At 39.5% G+C, this 18,681-nt stretch overlaps 1 protein-coding gene across 2 annotated transcripts; it reads right to left on the bottom strand.

Annotated features, from left to right (window-relative positions):
• Positions 1-1,653: 1,653 nt before the first annotated feature.
• On the bottom strand, positions 1,654-18,281 carry LOC130553838 (integrin beta-1-like). Of its 2 annotated transcripts, none has more exons than XM_057333008.1 (16): positions 17,911-18,281; positions 10,769-10,829; positions 10,204-10,289; positions 9,236-9,455; positions 8,537-8,707; positions 8,156-8,394; positions 7,666-7,821; positions 7,481-7,576; positions 7,294-7,383; positions 7,065-7,205; positions 6,414-6,616; positions 6,087-6,325; positions 5,732-5,954; positions 5,345-5,577; positions 4,834-5,000; positions 1,654-3,182 (listed from the first exon to the last, which is right to left on the bottom strand). In XM_057333008.1, the coding sequence occupies exons 2-16, from the start codon at positions 10,827-10,829 to the stop codon at positions 3,117-3,119; spliced, it is 2,391 nt and encodes a 796-aa protein (XP_057188991.1). In that variant the 5' UTR covers positions 17,911-18,281; the 3' UTR covers positions 1,654-3,116. The 2 variants fall into 2 exon arrangements, with proteins under 2 accessions (XP_057188991.1, XP_057188989.1); XM_057333006.1 differs by lacking the exon at positions 17,911-18,281 and adding an exon at positions 16,602-16,634.
• Positions 18,282-18,681: the final 400 nt, after the last annotated feature.

Here is an 18,681-nt window from a genome sequence, read left to right as displayed (position 1 = left end):
TTGGTAATACCTAGAATTTCAAAATCAAGTGCAGGTGGTAGATCCTTTTCCTATCTAGCGCCTAAACTTTGGAATAGTCTTCCCTGCACTGTCCGGGAGGCAGACACACTCTGTCAGTTTAAATCTAGACTAAAGACGCATCTTTTTAATCTTGCATACACTACTCTTCCATAATATAAATCTTCTGAGGGTTTAGGCTGCATTAGTTAGATCAACCGGAACCAAAAACACAACTGATGTACTTGTTGCATCAAAGAGTACAGAACAGTACTCTACTCTCAGCCAGTCTTGTCTCATTGTTCCAAGGTTACCACAGCGAGCAGGATGCAGTTCATGGCCTGACCTGATGGTAGAGTGGAGAATGGGAAGTGGGGACCTGACAAGAGCTGAGATGATAGAGCTGGATAAAGAAGGACGCGGTCTCTTGACATGTCTTCACCACAAAACTTCAAATGCTATTAGATTATTAATGATAATCTTAAACTACAATTTATTTTATTATTAAGTTTATTTTATTTAGCCTTGTTGTGCAAGTTCTCTGGAGCTTGTGCAGAGGCAGCAGCTTTTGCCAGAGGGGAACTGGAATCCCCTGGTTGGGCCTGGGTTCTCCTGAGGTTTTTTTTCTCGATTAGAGTTTTGGGTTCCTCGCCACCGTTTGCATACTGTTTTTGCACTATCTGCCTGACCGGGGGGGCTGCTTTAGAATCTTAAAGTTTTACTTAATTAATATTGCATATAGGAATTTATTATCTGTTATATTTGACCTGTGCTTCTCTCTCCTTTATCCTAAATGTGTGCTCTCACTGAGCGTGTGTGTGTGTGCGTACTTGTCTGTGTACGTACGTGTGTGTGTGTCTCTGTGTGTGTTGGTGCGTGTGCGTGTTGTGTGTGTGGAGTGTTTTGTGTGTGGGTGTGTCTGTCTTCTGTGTTTCAACCTTTTCTTGTTTTTGCAGGTACAACTTTGATTGTTTTGCTTGTAGTCAATGTGTCTCATGTACAGCTGCTTTGTAACAATGAAAATTGTAAAAGCGCTATATAAATAAAGTTGAGTTGAGAGCCGTAACGTGCCGCAGATGTGTGCGGTGTAAACGAGGGGTAAGGCTTCGGTTGAAAACGGCAGGTGTTAGGCATGCAGAGGAATTTTAAATTTGAGCGAATGTGGAGCGATTTCACCGGAGCGGGATGAAATTGTAGGTGAGCAGAGCGGTCTAGTGCGACTTTGAGCGGTGGGGTGCAAACACCCACGTGAGCGGGGAGCAGAAAGTTATTGAAAGTGATAATTAAACTTACATTTATACAAAACTATGCTCCAAACGGCGTTTCGGCCGACATTTAATTTTTTCAGGCTTGATCCTGCTCGACCAATCACCTTTCTCGCATGCTATTATGGAAACGACAAGTGTCGCTACTCGCTTATCATTGGTTAGCTGTGAAAAAGGTGCTTGGAGTAGGGTGAATTTTATTTTTTAGAAAAGTTTAGAACTTCAAACTTCAACTTCAAAGATGCTCTCGAGCTGCAGAAAAAGACGCCGGCACTGGCGTTTAAAAAAGCGCTCAGGATTTTAATGTAAAAAAAAAAAAAAGAAGTCAAGTGTGAACATGGCCTAAATGATGACAGAATTTTTATTTCTGGATGAACTGTTCCTTTAACACTGGTCCAGCAGCACATCTGGTTTAATTTTTTTTTTTTTTTAAATCGCGCATATATAATTACATATTAAAGATTTTCGTTTAAAATTTTACAATTTGGTTTATTCAAATGTTTGTGTAGTGTTGAAAAACCGAAACAGTAAGCATTTCTGGACCAGCGTTGTTTACGTCTTCCAAAGAGATTTATAAGTCATGTTAACACAGACACATTACAATTACAATGAAGTCCAGTGTTTTCACTCTTCATTTAATAAATAACTCCTAGAAACAAAAGATTGTGACAGTGGGCATGTTGCTAAAATGAGAAAAAAGGCACTTTAAAATACAGAGTCTGTGTAATGCTACTTTAAAAGATTAAACAATAAAAAAAGAGAAAAAAGAACAAAACAATCCTTCTCATAACACTGACCTTTTCCAACAACAATCTGAACATTTGTTTGGACAATGATGTTATTAAAAAGAAATTCATACAAATATGAAATCCTAGAGTCGAAGAGTACATTAAAATATAGTTCTTGCACAGCAGACAGTAAATATTTGGCATCAGTGATAGTCATTAAGGAATTAGGGACCTGAGTTCATTCTCTCGTGTTTTAAAACCTGAAGTTCCGTTCATGTGAATTTAAAGTCAGGCTTTTCATAATAATAATAAAAAGCTGATTGTTCCATTCACAGACAATGATTAAAATGTCCCTTAAAATCTTTTTAGTGGTCACATAATAGATACGCTTTCAAGTTAAAATCGAACACCAAATTTCAGATTTCTCAAATCAGTACTGTGCACTTTAAAAAAGCACTTATACTAGAAAGACAATGAGTGCATTTCCACACATTATAGATTGCACTCAAATCACTCAGAATTATGCAGAGAAACACACAAGAACATCACATGCGTGTCTGCATTAAAGCACCATGGACACAAACAGCAGTGGTCAGCGACAGCTACCTACTATACCAGTGACGACACGCTCCATCCACAGGTTTATATGACTTCTGTAATTCTGTACCATCAAATAGACACAAGCCTGATTGAAACAATTAGGTAATGGCTGTCATACTTTTACAGTGAACTGAAGGTATGACTATTAAGATTTTAGGAACCAATGCATTGTGTCCTTTCACTGTGGATAACATTTGATATTTCCACTCAACATCTCACCTACAAAACCTCATCTAACCCAACACGATCGGCTTTGACATTCAGAAAAACAAGGCACAACAGACTTGTGACTAAACCAAAAATTTAACATTGGAACCATTGTATAAGATTTCATAAAAAAAGTGAAAACTCAAGTTTATACATACTGTACACTTTCAAAACAATGCATAGAAAACGGATTAATAGATTACACAGATCAGTGGCAAATGTACGGACAAAAGGTGATTTAACAAAGAAAACTTGTGAACTCTCCTCCTCTTGAATTGTTTTGCATACAGTGTTGCTTGGAGATAGACACGCATGCCCATTACTTGCCCTCATATTTGGGGTTCACCACCGTAGTCACAGCGCTCTTGTAAATGGGGTTCTCACCCTGAAATGATCATTAAAAGAAACATTAGATATCACTTATATAATAAAATCATCTTCAGGTTACAACACATCACACCAAATACGGTAGAATCAGCTCACACAGAAAGTGCACAGAACCAGCAAACACCAAAACAAGAGAGTTATATACCCACAAATGCCTTGCAGTTATCTTGTATATTCAGTGATGAAATAAATCTTCGCTATATTTGGAAACTTAATTAAACAATAAACAACTCTGGTTCAATTGCAGAGCACTGAGGGATGTAGTTCAGTGTTCTTCAGATGAATTTTTAAAGACATTCCTGGATTCATCTAGTTCACATAATTATATATTTATTATGTCTTTTGTACATACTATGTTAGCACTGTAAACAAAAACACTCCTTATAATTAGTGGATTAGAAAACATCATTACATTATTATTTCCAAGCCATCTTGAGAGAGAGAGAGAGAGAGAGAGAGAGAGAGAGAGAGAGAGAGAGAGAGTGAGAGAGATGAGAAACAACGAGGNACAAGATTATTATTAAAGACAAATAGTTGATGGAGAGAAAGAGAGAGAGAGAGAGAGAGAGAGAGAGAGAGAGAGAGAGAGAGAGAGAGAGAGAGAGATGCATGCAGCAAAGAAGTGTACAGACTCAAAGTGTGACTCCTTTAGATCCATAACTTGGATTCTGGAAGTTATTAATGGGGCTCTTGTATATGGGGTTGTCTTGCTAGATAGGCAGGATGGAAAGAAAAGTTTTGGAAAGAAAGACATAGAACATTTGTCACAAACAGAAAAGAAGCTGAAACAAAGAAACATGATGCGGTACTCTGCAGCATCTTTAAATTGGCTTGTACTATAAAATGTCATGGTACATATTTCAACAGTACTGACCAAGAAACCGCCAAGATACATTTCCTTTAATATAAAAAAGCAAGCTCTAAATACAACTCTTTAAAGCAAACATTAAATAATGCTTAAACCAAAATGTAATGTAAATTTGCATAGCTAGAAGTGTCCAGAATCTGGTTCAAGAATCTTATTTAATTCATAGCCTACCCTGTCTATAAAAGAAAGGAAATGAATGCAAAACAAATGAATAATTTAACTGTGTGCTTCAAACACAACCCATCAAGCCAAATCCATAAAGTATTACATTTTCTTCTGTTAGCACATTTCTAAGATTCCAGAAATGTAATACTGCCAGTGAGCAGCAGATGGCAGTAATGATCACCCCTGGTGTAACACCAGCCACACCCATAAAGAATGAGGTCAGGTATCCCAACACAACTAACTGCTCCTTACTTTTAATGCCAAGAGAACTGGTATGACAGAAATATTACTTATTAAATAGTTTGTCTCTCGGGTCTTTCGACAAGTTCTTATAGCTTATATTTCATCACGAGAGACAGTAACGGGTGTGCAACCATATTTGAGTTTAGCTCTGATATGCGTTAGTTTTGGTTTTATTTTTCTTGTTTCCTCACAGCATTTTAATTTAAAATTACAGTATTGGTTTGTGTTTAACTAAAGAAAAGAAGCCATATTTTCCTGAAAACTTCCCGTTTTAAGTAACTAATATTTCTATGTTGAATACATACAATATAACTAATGCTTTATCCTAAACAAATAACCGAAATGAAATAAAATGTCATTTCCAGAAACATACCGTGTCCCACTTGGCATTCATTTTCTCTTTCTCGAACTTGGCGAATTCTCTGCGGTCGTGAATAACCATGAGCAGCTTCCAGATGAGCAGCAGAGCTAAACCAATCAGAACGATTCCTGCGACCACACCTGCTACGATGGGGATGATGTCAGGACCAGATGGGCACTCTGTGAAAACAGCCGCAAAGCATTATGGGACAAAGGGTAAAGTTATAAAGCAATGAATTAAAGAGCGCATGAAATTATTTTTGTCACTATCTACTGTATATGCTTGTGTGCAATGCTATATGCTAGCTAGCAGATATGTGCATGCACAATTTACACTCTTGGATTTCTCTTCCACTGAAAACAGACTAAAAGTAATGATGACTCATCCAGCACTACACACATTGTTGTCCAATCAAATGGTCTCTGGACTAAAAAGTACCTTCCCCCTAATCTCACCTGCAACTGACTAAAAAGTGGCAAAAATGCCTGTGACAACATGACTAAAGCTTGTTGACCGCACTTACCAAGCTCCTCTGCCACATGGACCTCAACAGTGCTGTCGTTTCTGGTAGCGTACGTGAAGAAGAACCAGCAGTCATTAGCATCTCGCTCTTTACAGTGATTGATGTAGGGCTTATCATTAGGCTGTGGAAGATCTTCCTTCTTCTTCACCATATTAAGACTGAAGTATCTACACTCTTTCTCACATGTATCTTTCTTGTCACCGGTGTTAAATGCTCGGCACTCAACACAGTCCCTGAGGAGTAAAACAAAACAAAGCATTTAGTTCACCCAGAGAAATTAGGTCTGTGATCCAAACCTATAGCCAGCTTGTGTTGCATTCTGGGAATGTTTTATCATTTAGCGCCAAAATGAGCGTCATGACTTCATGTGTTCTGCTAATAACTCACTTGTGTTCGGGACAAACTCCAGGGCAGGTCGGGCAGATTTCACAGGTCGTGCCCTGAAACTTCGAGTCGGTACATTTACACACACCACACTCACAGGTGCCTCGACCGTTACAGATTTGTTTGTTACTGGCTAAACAGGTTAAGGTGTCCAGAGAGCAGTCGCAAGCGCTGCCTGTGTAGTTAGCATCACATGTACATTTCCGACACTCGCACCGGCCGTGACCTGAAAAGTCAGATAAAAACGGCAAAATCACTTAAAGACTAAAACTTGCTCTTTTTATATCTATGCCACTACTCGGCATACTTCAGAGTAAGATTAAAAAATGTGGTTCCAGAGACAAAATGATGGTCCTACCTCCACAGAGCTTGTTGTTGGAGCGGTCGCAGTTGAAGTTGTCGCACTCACAGAACTTGCCGCTGTATCTCTCTTCTGGATTATCTCTTTTTTTGCACTCGCACGTCCCACAAACACAGTCTCCATTATTGCTGCAGATGTCCGTCCCGTTATCAATGCGGCAGTTTGCGTCTAAATCTTCTGTTCTCACCTCGTCTTTGCTACATTCACAAACCCTGCCAATACGTCCCTCATTGCACCTGAAAATGACGAGATATTACAGCCGGTTCAAGATGTGGATTTGGTCTTCGTTGGTACGTTTGTACTTGCATGGATGAAATAACTCACCTGCACGCTCCACACTCCAAAGTTCCATTGCCGAAATGACACTCTGGGCTGTTTGGAATGCCGTCGACGTGACACTTGCATTCACAGATGAAGTTCAGGATGATCTCCACCTCCTCTGTGAAGCCTAGCGGTTTGATCTTTATTATCTCCGATTTACCATTGGATGGACAACCCTTAGCTGTGATCGCCAATTCAAATGTCACCTAGGAAACAAGAATAAAAAGCACACACATAGAAATAATAGTTTAGCGGATGATATTCTCCATAGCAACTTAAAGGAACAGTTGACCCAAAAATCCAAATTTGTCATCATTTTCTCATTTTCTGCTGAACACGAAGACATTTATAAGATGGTTTCTTACCAAACACTTCTGGGGCACCATTGAACTGTTTGGTTTCCCACATTCTTCAAAATAGCTTCTTTTGTGTTCAACAGAACAAATACATTTATTCAGGTTTGGAACAACGTGAGGGTGAGAAAACGATGACAAAATTTTCATGTTTGTCGAATCCAGACCAAAAGCTTGAGGCAAAGCAGCCTTCCAGTTACCAAACCAATGCTTTAATCACAGAATCTAGATCATTTCATAAAGGAAACTGTACGGAAAGATACTAAATGTATTGAAATAGATGACAAAAAAAGATTCTCACCTCATCCCCAATAGAGATGTTGGAGCACTTTCTCCCATTTTCTCCTTTTTCGCTCACCCCATTCTTGCAGTGAGAAACATATGAGATGGACACGCCTTCAGGTAGCCTGCTGTTCTCCAGAATGACCTCAGAGGACAGAGACTGAGGAACAGATTTTAGAAATGAAGTATACTTAGTTTGATACAAATAAAAGACATCCAGAGAAAGTTAAATAGGGGTTTTTACTCACATTATAGGCATCAATAATGAGTTTTATCACATTGCTGGAGTCTGAAGACAGCGTTCCCACCGCAGACTTTGGAATGAGTTCTTTCAGTTGCTGCATAGGGAAAAACACTTTTGTCAGGGTACTTTCAAAGTGTTGTATTGACAAAAGTAGTCTGCTTTTCAATGCAACTCTGCGTATGTTTTTTTACCTGGTAAACAGGCTGGAACTCCTCTGTAATTGCAAAAATGGTCTGAATGTTGTTTTCACTTAATTTTTGAACCAGATGAGCAATGGATGGATAGTCCTAAAAAGGAGAGGAAAGATGAGACGTCTATGCACACACTGTGGATGATATGTTAAGCAGTGATGCGTCATGGTATTACACACACTTACGTAATAATGGCTCATAGTGTACATGTTATTCTGCAGATGGCACTTTCCATCATTGGGAAGTACGATTCCACCCAGTTTCCCATCTCCAGCAAAGTGGAATCCAGCATCGGTGGAAAACACAAGCAGACGTGTTACGTTCCGCCAGCCGATCTGATTCTGATACAAAACACGAATGCTGGTAAGTTCTAGCACGTTCTTATAACTCAACTGATGGAGCACGAAAGGTAATAGATTAGATTCCCAGGGAACACAAACACATACTGACAAATCGCACTGTACGTTGCTTTAGATAAATGCATGTGCAAAATGCATTGACAGAAATGCAAGATACACTATAATAAATAAACAAAAATACTTTCAAAATTTAGCAAGGTTAGATTAGCACAAGGCTAAATGCCTGAAGCTATTTCTCTGACACTTAAGTAGTGTTCTATATAAATTATGATAACTGGACACGGTGGTTACAATATGTACTTGTGAGCAAACTTACTGCGCAGACTGCCACTTGCATGATGGCGTCAAACCCTCCCTCGGGTGAGTCCAGGTTTCCTGAGATCTGCTGTCTACTAACAAGGTCATTAAACCTGGATCCATCTGCGGTCAGGCTCAGCACGTTTTTATAGCTGAACGGGCTGGTACAGTTTTGATCAGATGTGCAGGGGTTTAGCAGCTTGGCTGGTGTTGTGCTGATGTATGGCATAACGGTTTTCTCCACAAAGGAGCCAAAACCTAGAAACAAGATTAAAGAGCATCAAATCGAGCTTTAAAATCTGAATTAGTACCGTGATACGATCATGCTCCGTTGGGGTACAACGTAAATACGACACTGCATATTATTAATACGGAGGAAAAATGCTTTGTGGTTCCTTACCAATCCTGAAGTCAGAGGTGATCTTTTGCATTTCAGTCATAAGATGTGTTCCCAAGTTTTTCACATTCTCTAAATCATCTTTCATAGAGTAACTGAGGTCCATCAGGTAGTAGAGATCAATAGGATAATCCTCAGCTCTCTTGAATTTCAGTGCAAACTTCTGAGCTTCACCTGGAATGACAGAAGAGTTCGCGATTAGACCATCATTCCACATGACTTTAGCCACTATTAGATGATGAAACGGCAGTTCTTCGCTGTAGTGTAAATGAGCGTTTACATTATAACAATAACTATAACCATATAGAAGTTTTAAAAATCGTTGGCGGGGTTCACATCACAACTATAATGACAAAGATACAGAGAACGATATCGTTGGGATCACCTTTTTGCTGTCATATTTAGGAGAAAAGACGTTTGGGAATGAAAACGAAAGCATTAGCCGCAGGTCATGTACAGTACATTCATTTTAGGGATTGGGAACACTGCAGCGCGCAAGCTTAAAATAAACATAACTTTATCGTCATTGTCTGCTGTGTAGACACAAATATACATTTTCATTACATTTACATTTAGTCATTTAGCAGACGCTTTTATCCAAAGCGACGTACAAAGTAGTTACTGTTACTGTATAGTTACAATATAGTTATCACTATAATGTGAACGTCCCTTTACTCAAGTTAAGATGCAAGTACGCCGTACCTGAGCGGAGGTTGAGGCTAAGTTTTTGAGGTTGAATCTGGGTGATCTGATCTGGCTTCAGAGATCCTCCTTCCTTTTTGCGATTTGTTACACTTTGGTTCTTGAGGGTCTCAACATTTCCACGTGGATTTTCAATGCTGGCTTCTTTACAGCCCTTTTTGAGCAGAGACTCCACCTCATCGCACCGTGTGGACTTCTGCTCTCCCTGTTTCAGAAAGTTCTGCAAATAAAAAGTAGACAAACAAAGACCATTAAACAGGTGAACGGGCAGACACTGGAATGTAACAATGAGTTACGTTACTTTCCCAGATCTGGACAACAGGCCACTAATCTCTTTATTTCATCATTTGAAATACTACTTTTAAATAATTGTACTACTTTATTTTTATATTAAATAAGACAATTATTTATTTAATAATAATTAATTATTTATCTTTGTATATATTTTTATATTTTATTAAAATATATATATATTTAAATTATTTTTTGTTTTTGTTATAAATCAAGCCTCCTCCCGCTTTAACAAAGACTTTGCTGATAGTACGCTTCCTGGTTTCTTTCATGTGGTCTGTGTAAAACATGATTCTCCCTTCCTGTCTGCCCAAATCTGAGCCACATGGAATGAGCAGACACGATTGCATAGGACACTGACTCACTACCGCTACGAGGCATTAAGTCCCAATGAAATGACTCCGAGAACTCTGGGTAACAATCAACCAACAGAATAAAGGTGAGCTGTTACGTGATGTCACTCAAAACATTACAATGCTTTGGATGGTCTCAAAAACAAGTTTTGACTCTCACCACAGAACTGTTTGTCGAATGACAGGATGTCCTCTACAATTGTTACACACTTGAATAAACAAGTCATCCCGACTACAGGAAATGCCCCTCGTAACATTTTTCCCTAAATGCACATAGTTGCAGGAGCAGCCATTTCCTTCTCTAATGGTTTTGTCTGCACTCACCACGTCTGTACACCATCCACACTTCTCTCCGGCCTGAATGCATTCTCCGCAGGACTGAGCCGAAGCCTTCGTGCATTCATTACCATCTGCGCACACAACAAAAACATCCATCACCATCATGACCTCGCCATCACGACACAGGAAATATAAAGGAAAGAGCATTTAATAACCGACACTGTGGGCAGCCATTTGCAATATGATTCTCTCTCCCGGCACTCTAAATAAGACGCCTCTTCAGAATGCTGAAATGTTTTAGAGCGGCCATATGCTGTGGGAAGGTCATGTGAACTGTATTCATGATGGCATCCCCACAGCTTTCCATAAAGACATAATGCAATTCATGAGGTCAACACCGCAAGACTTGTGCACGTTCTTCTTTCTCATGGTGTACAATTCAGCGAAACGACTGAGCAGTGCGCTCTTACAGTTTTATCATGAACTCCACAGTGCTGCTATATCTCACGGAGACATTCTTGGAATGAAGATCTTCGCAAATGTTTAGCAGATGATCTCGACAGTTTTTGAGGAATTTTTTCACGCCTACGCGTTTACTTAAAATGCTTACCTTGCTGAGCGCTGCTGAGTCCGAGCAGAAGTGATATCAGGAGGAACACCCTCAGGTCCATCTGAAATGAGCAAAAGGACAATGATCAAATATCATCCAGCATAATATACAGTGAGATACACCTCTAAAAATCTATATTATTTATGGGATAAAAACAGAAATAAGTACATAATTAAAAAGTATCATCATTTATTTTAAGTATAGCCATAAGATTTCCATATTGGGGAGTAAGACATAGGAAGTTCCCATTCGAACACACGTTTGCGAATGATTCAGACTGATATGCACATCCTTGGTTAAAATTAAAAGACCATTCTAAATGTTCATGTAATCAGCCATTTTAGATGTAGTGTTGCCATTCCAGTCCAGTGTCTGTCAAAATCAAACCTCGGGAGTAAGGAGAGACAAAGCAATGTGAAAGACTGACAGCATGACGAGACACGTGAAAACTGTGATAAAATCAAGGTTATCACATAAAAAATATTTTCCAAAATACACATACAAATATTACTGTTGTATTGCTTAAAAGTGAATATGAACATGTTTTCTTTGCAGTATTTGAGGTCTGAAAAAAATACGCAGCATCTTTTCTGTTATTTTGACCTGTTTCTCCAGCAGCACTCTTAAAAATAAAGGTGCTTAAAGGGTTCTTCACAGCGATGCCGTAGAAGAACCATTTTTGGTCCCACAAAGAACCATCTCTTTCTGAAGAACCTTTTTTTCACCATAAAAACACTTTTTTGAAACCGAAAAGTTCTTCAGATACATATTAAAAACTATTAGAGGAAAGGGGAGTGTATGTTCAGGCAGATAAGTGTTAGAAGGTCACTTCCTGTTCTCCTAGCACAACAGCCACTGCACATCACTCCTAAAAGACTGGGAGACATTTATTCTTGAATCTTTATCATCACACAGCAGAAACTGGTGTAAAGTAAGTTTTACATTTTGTAGTCTGTGCAAGCCAGACAAGGAGAGAGAGAGAGAGAGAGAGAGAGAGAGAATCCACCACCATATTTGGGAAGATGATAGATTTGCCGCTCCAATGAAACCTCCACCTCGCTAATGAAACAAAGACAAGGTTCTTCTGTTTGTTGAATGATCTACTGAAAGTTCGGACCCCCGCTCCAAAGAGTGCTGATTCCACCTTATTAGGCATGAGAGTGAGAGCAAACATGCATAAACACCACACAGTGTTATTTGGTTTCCTAAACAACACCACAGACACAAATGAGATCATTTCCACAAACCCAGCATGATAAACTAACACACACAGGGTAACTCCAGCTGTTCTGAAGCAGAAGTTACACATGACATGAAATAACACACTTGTATTCTACTGAAGCTCCAAATCGTTGTTGTAATCCAACCAGAGCAAACCCGACCGTTACCCTATCTGTGCAAACACACACAGAACAGTGTTGTGAACACTTGAAGATAAGCAATTTGATGCCTCTTTTTTACCATGAAAATAAGCTATTTGTATCTTGAGGGTTCATCTCAGTACACTGGCTTCTGGTGTTTATTTAAACCCTACAAAGAATATGCATGTGTTGTGTGTGTACGTGCAAGAGAGAGTGTACATACAATGGGAAAAATAAACACACTATTTGTGCTGCTTGCTTCCCTACATTCTTCTAAATATCTTCTTTTGTGCTCAACGGAACAAAGTAATTTAAAGCGGTCATATGGTGCGAATACGTGTTTTTCCTACTATGGCAGTCAATGGTGGCCAAGAACTGTTTGGTTACAAGTATTCTTCCAAATATCTTTCTCTGCGTTCATCAGAACAAATACATTTATACAGATTTGGAACAACTTGAGGGTGAGTAAATGAAGACAGAATTTAAATTTTTGGGTGAACTGTTCCTTTAAGTATTCAACCTATGGAGTCCACTATGCTATGCCATAAAACTCTAAGAGCTAAACGATAAGATATGAAAATCTGACACACAAAAAGTTGCTTCTAGTGTAATATGTCTATGCTGCTGACTCAGACATAGGAAGTTCCCATTTGAATACATGGCTGGTGTGTTCGCACATGTTTTCCGGGCGACTCCTAAAGAAAAGAATGGGCTTCAGGGTGACTCACTGACTGTGCTACAATGTGTATCTTTACTACATCCACATATCAAACAAACCACTTCCATTTATGTCCACCGAAGTCTACATCAAATCAGATTTCATTAAAGTCCTGTTAGCTCCACATTGACCAACCGGGATTTACCCAAAGTATCCAATACTAGAGTCAAACACTGAATGAACAAATGACATTTTATTTTAAATCTAACAGAGATTTGTATGAGGGTTAGATATAAAAATCATTAGCCTGGTATGAAAACAATGTTAATCTATGACTATGATACGCTCTAACTAGTACAGTGAAACCAATCTGTGTGTGTGTGTGTGTGTGTGTGTGTGTGTGTGTGTGTGTGACAGCTGGTTCTTGATCTTGAGAATGGTTCAGTCAACCTGTAACACAATCTTTAGAGAGACAGAGAGTGTGTGAGACAGTACTTCTCAATTTAGTCTGGTCTATATTCCTTAAGGCTACATTATGTTCAAGTCTTGATAATGCAGCCCTGAAGTCTGGGTGTGTTTCTAGATATAAATCTACCATACCACGCTCTTTGTTTCTTCATGTCCCTAAGTCCCACCCACAGTACACAGAAACCAATCAGATCACAGATAGTTGTCTGCCTTCGGGCGACACATTCTCTTTGGTGTTCTGTTAACCAGCTACAAGTGCAAGTTTACATGCACTGTCCTTCAGACAGATCAGAGTTTTCTGCAAATAAAAATAGTACAAAATCTAAAGATTTTGTCAACATTTGGACACTCCTAAATCAATGCAAATGTTATCTGAAGCATCATAAAGTGCACTTAAGAGTTGCAATTTGCTACATTTAAAGGATAGTTCACCCAACAATGGAAATTCCTTTATAATTATCAATTTGTCATTCCAAATCTGCATAACTTTCATTTGCAGCAGAACACAAAAGAAGATATTTTGAAAAACGCTGGTTACCAAACAACACCGGACCCCACTGACGTCCATTGTATGTACACAATACCACAGAGAGGTTACTCAAAATCATCATCTTTTGTATTCCACAGAACAAAGAAAATCAGAGGTTTTTAATGACATAATGGTGAATAAATGATGACTATTTTATTTGTGGGGGAACTATCCCTTTAAAATGTGTCATGTCTGTCCCAACCTGTGCCTAACGTTTGTCCCACAACTTTAGGGCAGACTGAGGACATGGCTGTGTTTAAACAGGAATTTCTGAATAGCTGTTCTTTGTAATTCACTACCTGCTGATTCAAGTCAGTCACAGGACAAACACACGCACAAGAGTAGCCATTAACCCCACAGCAGGACAGCCATTTCCTTAATTAAATGGCTGCTCCCTGCCTGCCCACCAACCCACCCCCTTCACACACACGCACACTGCTGAGTGATGGACGATTATTTACAGACAGAGAACGGGGAGACTCCACCTCGTAAGAGGCAGACAACAGTGAGGGCCTTCCTTATACATTAAAGGTACAGTGTGCCATTTTGTAAATGTTAAAGGTGCTGTGTGTAATTTTTTGGAGGGTCTATAATTTGACATAAATGCAATAAAATATACTTGACGACATCTTTGTTCTGTGTCAGCCACCGTAGTGCTTCGAAAGGGAGGGGTGAAATAAGCAAGCAAGCACCTAAAGCATCCTCCTAAATTATGCTTTAAAAAAAACTCAGTGTACACTTTCTCAAACATGCAATGGCCTGTCAACCACTCAAATTACAGTGGTGATTTTTTTTCAGTTAAGAAGATTGCAATCCAATTTTCTCTTGCTTACATTCAACTGTGTATCGGACACATGATCTCTCTTAGCACCAGGCTTTTAGTAAACACTTCGTTCTCTCCAGGTTACGATGACCAATCAAAGCCATTTTTTAAAGCCTACACACATCCACCCCCAGCCATCCCTTCTCATTGTTAATATGTCATAACATCAGGCTGACGGGAAATGAGTCAGAGATCCATATCAACAGAATCAAACAAACACATTTTGATTCCGACTTCACACTAATCTTTACAACCATGCTGACCCTCATCATTTACTACCACTATCTGCTTATAGACGCCCAGCAAAACAGCTGAGCCAGAACACCCACATTAACAGGTTATAAGAGAACATTCTCTGCAGTCTGCTGTGACATATGGCAGGAACAACATAACAATGATTATTAAAACATGTCAAGTGATTCTAATCGAGGAACGTGGCATTTCAGAAAAAAGTTTGCGCTTCATTCATCACACCAAAATCATTTTATGTAGTGGTTCATTTTATATAGTTGAGGCTTTTTGCCATTATATTCAGATCCAGCTCTTGTCATATCAAGCTCACAAATAAGGACGCATATTACGATTCACTCTTAATAACAGTCTTGCATTCAGATCCAAACGTGTGCGCACATGCACAAACAAACTGGAAAGACGCTTCTATCAGATATTTTTGCTCGGTTCTGCTCACTACACAAACACAAACTACTGAAATACACACTCTGTACTAGCTGCGTTCTAAAATATTTGTCCCTCAGAGTTCACACTTCTGTTTTTTAAATCACCTCTGACGCAAAAGGAAGACAAGCAATGTTAAACATGATAAACAGATTTTTAAATGCTTACACACAAAAATGTTAAGATTGCCATCCATTTTGATTGGCTATGAAAAGGACAGCTGTTTATAATATATTTTAATGCATGAGTATCCATAATCATAAACATTACAATTATTTTACATTTAAGACTGTGTGTGTTTTATGTATCAGAAAAAGAAAATGCATGCCTAGCAGACAAAAAAGCTGTCTGCGCCTTCGCAAGGAAACCCATCCCCTTTGAATGGTAAGCCACGCCTCTTTATGGAAGGGAATGAGATGTTGCAAAAAACAGAACCACATAACTAAATTTACCCTGGATGTGTGAGAATGTAAGTTCTCATACTTTTAACCCAATAATTTATTTGAATTTATATTCATATAACACCGCACAAACAAAATGATAATATAGACTTTAACTGAACTACAGCCTTAACTAAAATGTAGCATACACTGAAAATAGCTTTAAAGGTGCAGTGAACTGGCCGTTTTAATTGTTTTATATTATTGTCTGATGTCTACTTATGACGTTCGTGTGGTTTTTAAAAACATCAAAATCATTAAGTAATAGGCTGTTTTCTACCCTGGTTTTGAGGCCGGCTGGAGAAACGCTCGGTTTTTAAGGGCGGGCTGCATTGAAGACTTGGAAGTAAACGCCCACTGCTATGATTGGATAACAGCTTGCGTAGTTGACTTAGTTGGAGCCTTCTGTGAATTTGGTTAGACACGTAACGTTACGTAGCGTGATTTTACTCAAATTTACAGACTTATTTCCCGGATGTGATGGCAAGGCTTTGCGTATAGTTTGTATAGCCTATAGTTGTGTGGTGTTTAGTGATATATGACCGTACCTGTCAACATTTAAGACCCGCAAACCAGACAGAAGATCACCGCGATCGCGGGTCTCAAATTTTATAGTTTTCATGATAAATAAACAAACGGTAAACTCCCGGCCAAAATGACCCAGCACCAGAAATAATATCAAAACACTTCAAAACAGCCTCCATTATTCACAAACGGTGGATAAAACCTTGAAAAGTGATATATGAGCCCGCCAAATCACAGAGATGCCGATTACAATTATTACAACTGACTAGAGGTCCCCAGGTAATACTATCAGGGCATATCAAGCGATCTCTAACAAAGCAATAGTGACGCATAGTACAAATATGTTTTACTCACACAAGATTGCTGCGCCATTCCTATCGGATCCAATATTGACGGCACAGCACTGCTTTTTAATCTCAGTCTCTCCGCAAAGACTTGTTCAAGGAATCCGCGTTGAAATGAAGCGAACAAACGCTCAATGTTTTCCCCACGTGAGCTGGAACGTCTTTAAAAATAAACTTCAACCACACATTCCTACTGTCGGAATCCGAAGAAAGGTTATGCAGCGACTGTGTTCTTCCACAACCAAGACACTGCACAATATTTTGCGATCTTTAACGGCATGATGCTTACACTCGCTCTATCTGGTTCCGTGCAGCTTGTGTTCAGTACTGTCATGCGCGAACTAGTGGGCAGGGCTCGAGAAGTAGTCGTTGATATTCTTCTGTGGAGGCGGTGTTCAACCTATGACGTCATAGATAGGTGCATTCCAGGACCTGCCGTTCGCGGAGCCTCGTGTCAATAACAGTTGTTATTTCAGTAACAAGGGCGTTTTCGGGTCTGACACTTACAGGATGTTCGCTTGAATACGATTCCCTCTTATATAACAAAAGCTCGGAGTAAAATTGTGGTCCTAATTCACTGCACCTTTAAATCGAGGCATCCGGTAAGCAAACACAGCATCAATCTTTCACACCACCGCTTAATGTAAATATGCAGGATGTGAGATGTTTAATGGGGATCCTCTGCGGGATCTTTTCTTGTAAAATTGGCCAGATAGCATCTCAAAGCCCTGCTAGAGACTAATGCCAAAAACTCATGCGTCTTTTTAACACATCCCCCATACCCGAATTTCATGTGGTATGTTAAACGCATCACAAACGAGGATTACTCATGCTACACTCACGTTAATCGTTGAACTTCCCAGGACAGACACATTTACCCAAGAAACTACCAAATAAAGCATTGTTCAGGGGCCATTACACCCCCCTCAGACCCGCCTGGACTATCTCAAGCCTCAGTCAGAGGAATTACAGCAGATGTCCGGGCACACAAGACTCAACAAAAGATCCATGAGAGCAGACAGCAACTGCAGACAGCCTGGGAAACACCGCCGTGGGGGATTGTTTGCATATGCCCTGATATGTGAATCACATTATAGGGGCCTCGGGTGCAAATCCACGTCTTCCATTTGAAGCGAGATAGATGTGACATCCCCACCCAAAGTTCTCAACCAAAGATCCGTTTCTAGATCAAACGCAGATTTCTTTTAATTCAATAATCTCAAAATTACTTTGAGCACAGAGAAGCCAAATAACACATGCTTGTATTCAATTGTGACGGAAGTTTGAATGATTGAAGTTTATTACTTCGTTATCTTTACCTTGACACGTGTTCCCCGGCGATACAATTTTCGGGCGCTCTTTTAAAACCACATTTGCTATGAAAGTAAACCTCCAACAGCGGTCGGTCCGGGAGAGCTGCTGGTCGTCCGTGAAGTCTTTGTTGCTCGTGTTAACAACGCCGTGGTTGACTGCGAATCAACAGCTGGTAACACTATAAACACCTAGTTTACTTCCAACCAACAACAGATTATTTGATAAGTAAAAAAAATATGAGGACAAATGGCGAAATTATTCAGCGGGCAGTAAATCAAATTCGCCGTTCCACGTTGCAGTTTGTCTTCGGTTTGGATGGGAAGTGTTGGGTGGGTGAGCGAGCGATCGGCGGACCCTGAGAGTGAGATGGGTTTGCAGTGCCACCCTCTCCCTGCCTCCGCCCACAGGAAATCAAGTTAACACCCAATCCACACTGCGGGCGACACCGCACAGCTGCACGAGAAGATCCCGTGAAACTGTAAAAGTTGTGACGGGCATCGGATCCTGCAATAGCTCACTTTTATTATTTTAACCACAAAAAGTCAATAAGGTCTTGCTGAATATTAGAACAAATTGGACCTTTAAGAGACACTCAATAATCTATAAAGACACATTTAAAGCACAATATTTGTAGGCACAATATAAAAGGGCAAAAAGGAAACACTGTTTGTTTCCCTTTGTCAACAATGCAAGAATTCACAGAATTGAATGCAAGAAACGTTTATAGTTTTTCATGTTTAATCAGATTTGATTGTTGTTGTATTTACTGAAAATGT

This window comes from Triplophysa rosa, linkage group LG5, assembly GCF_024868665.1.
Source record: "Triplophysa rosa linkage group LG5, Trosa_1v2, whole genome shotgun sequence".
NCBI classification, from domain to species: domain Eukaryota; kingdom Metazoa; phylum Chordata; class Actinopteri; order Cypriniformes; family Nemacheilidae; genus Triplophysa; species Triplophysa rosa.
Note: the sequence above shows the minus strand (reverse complement) of the source record. Positions and strands in the feature narration are given on the sequence as shown.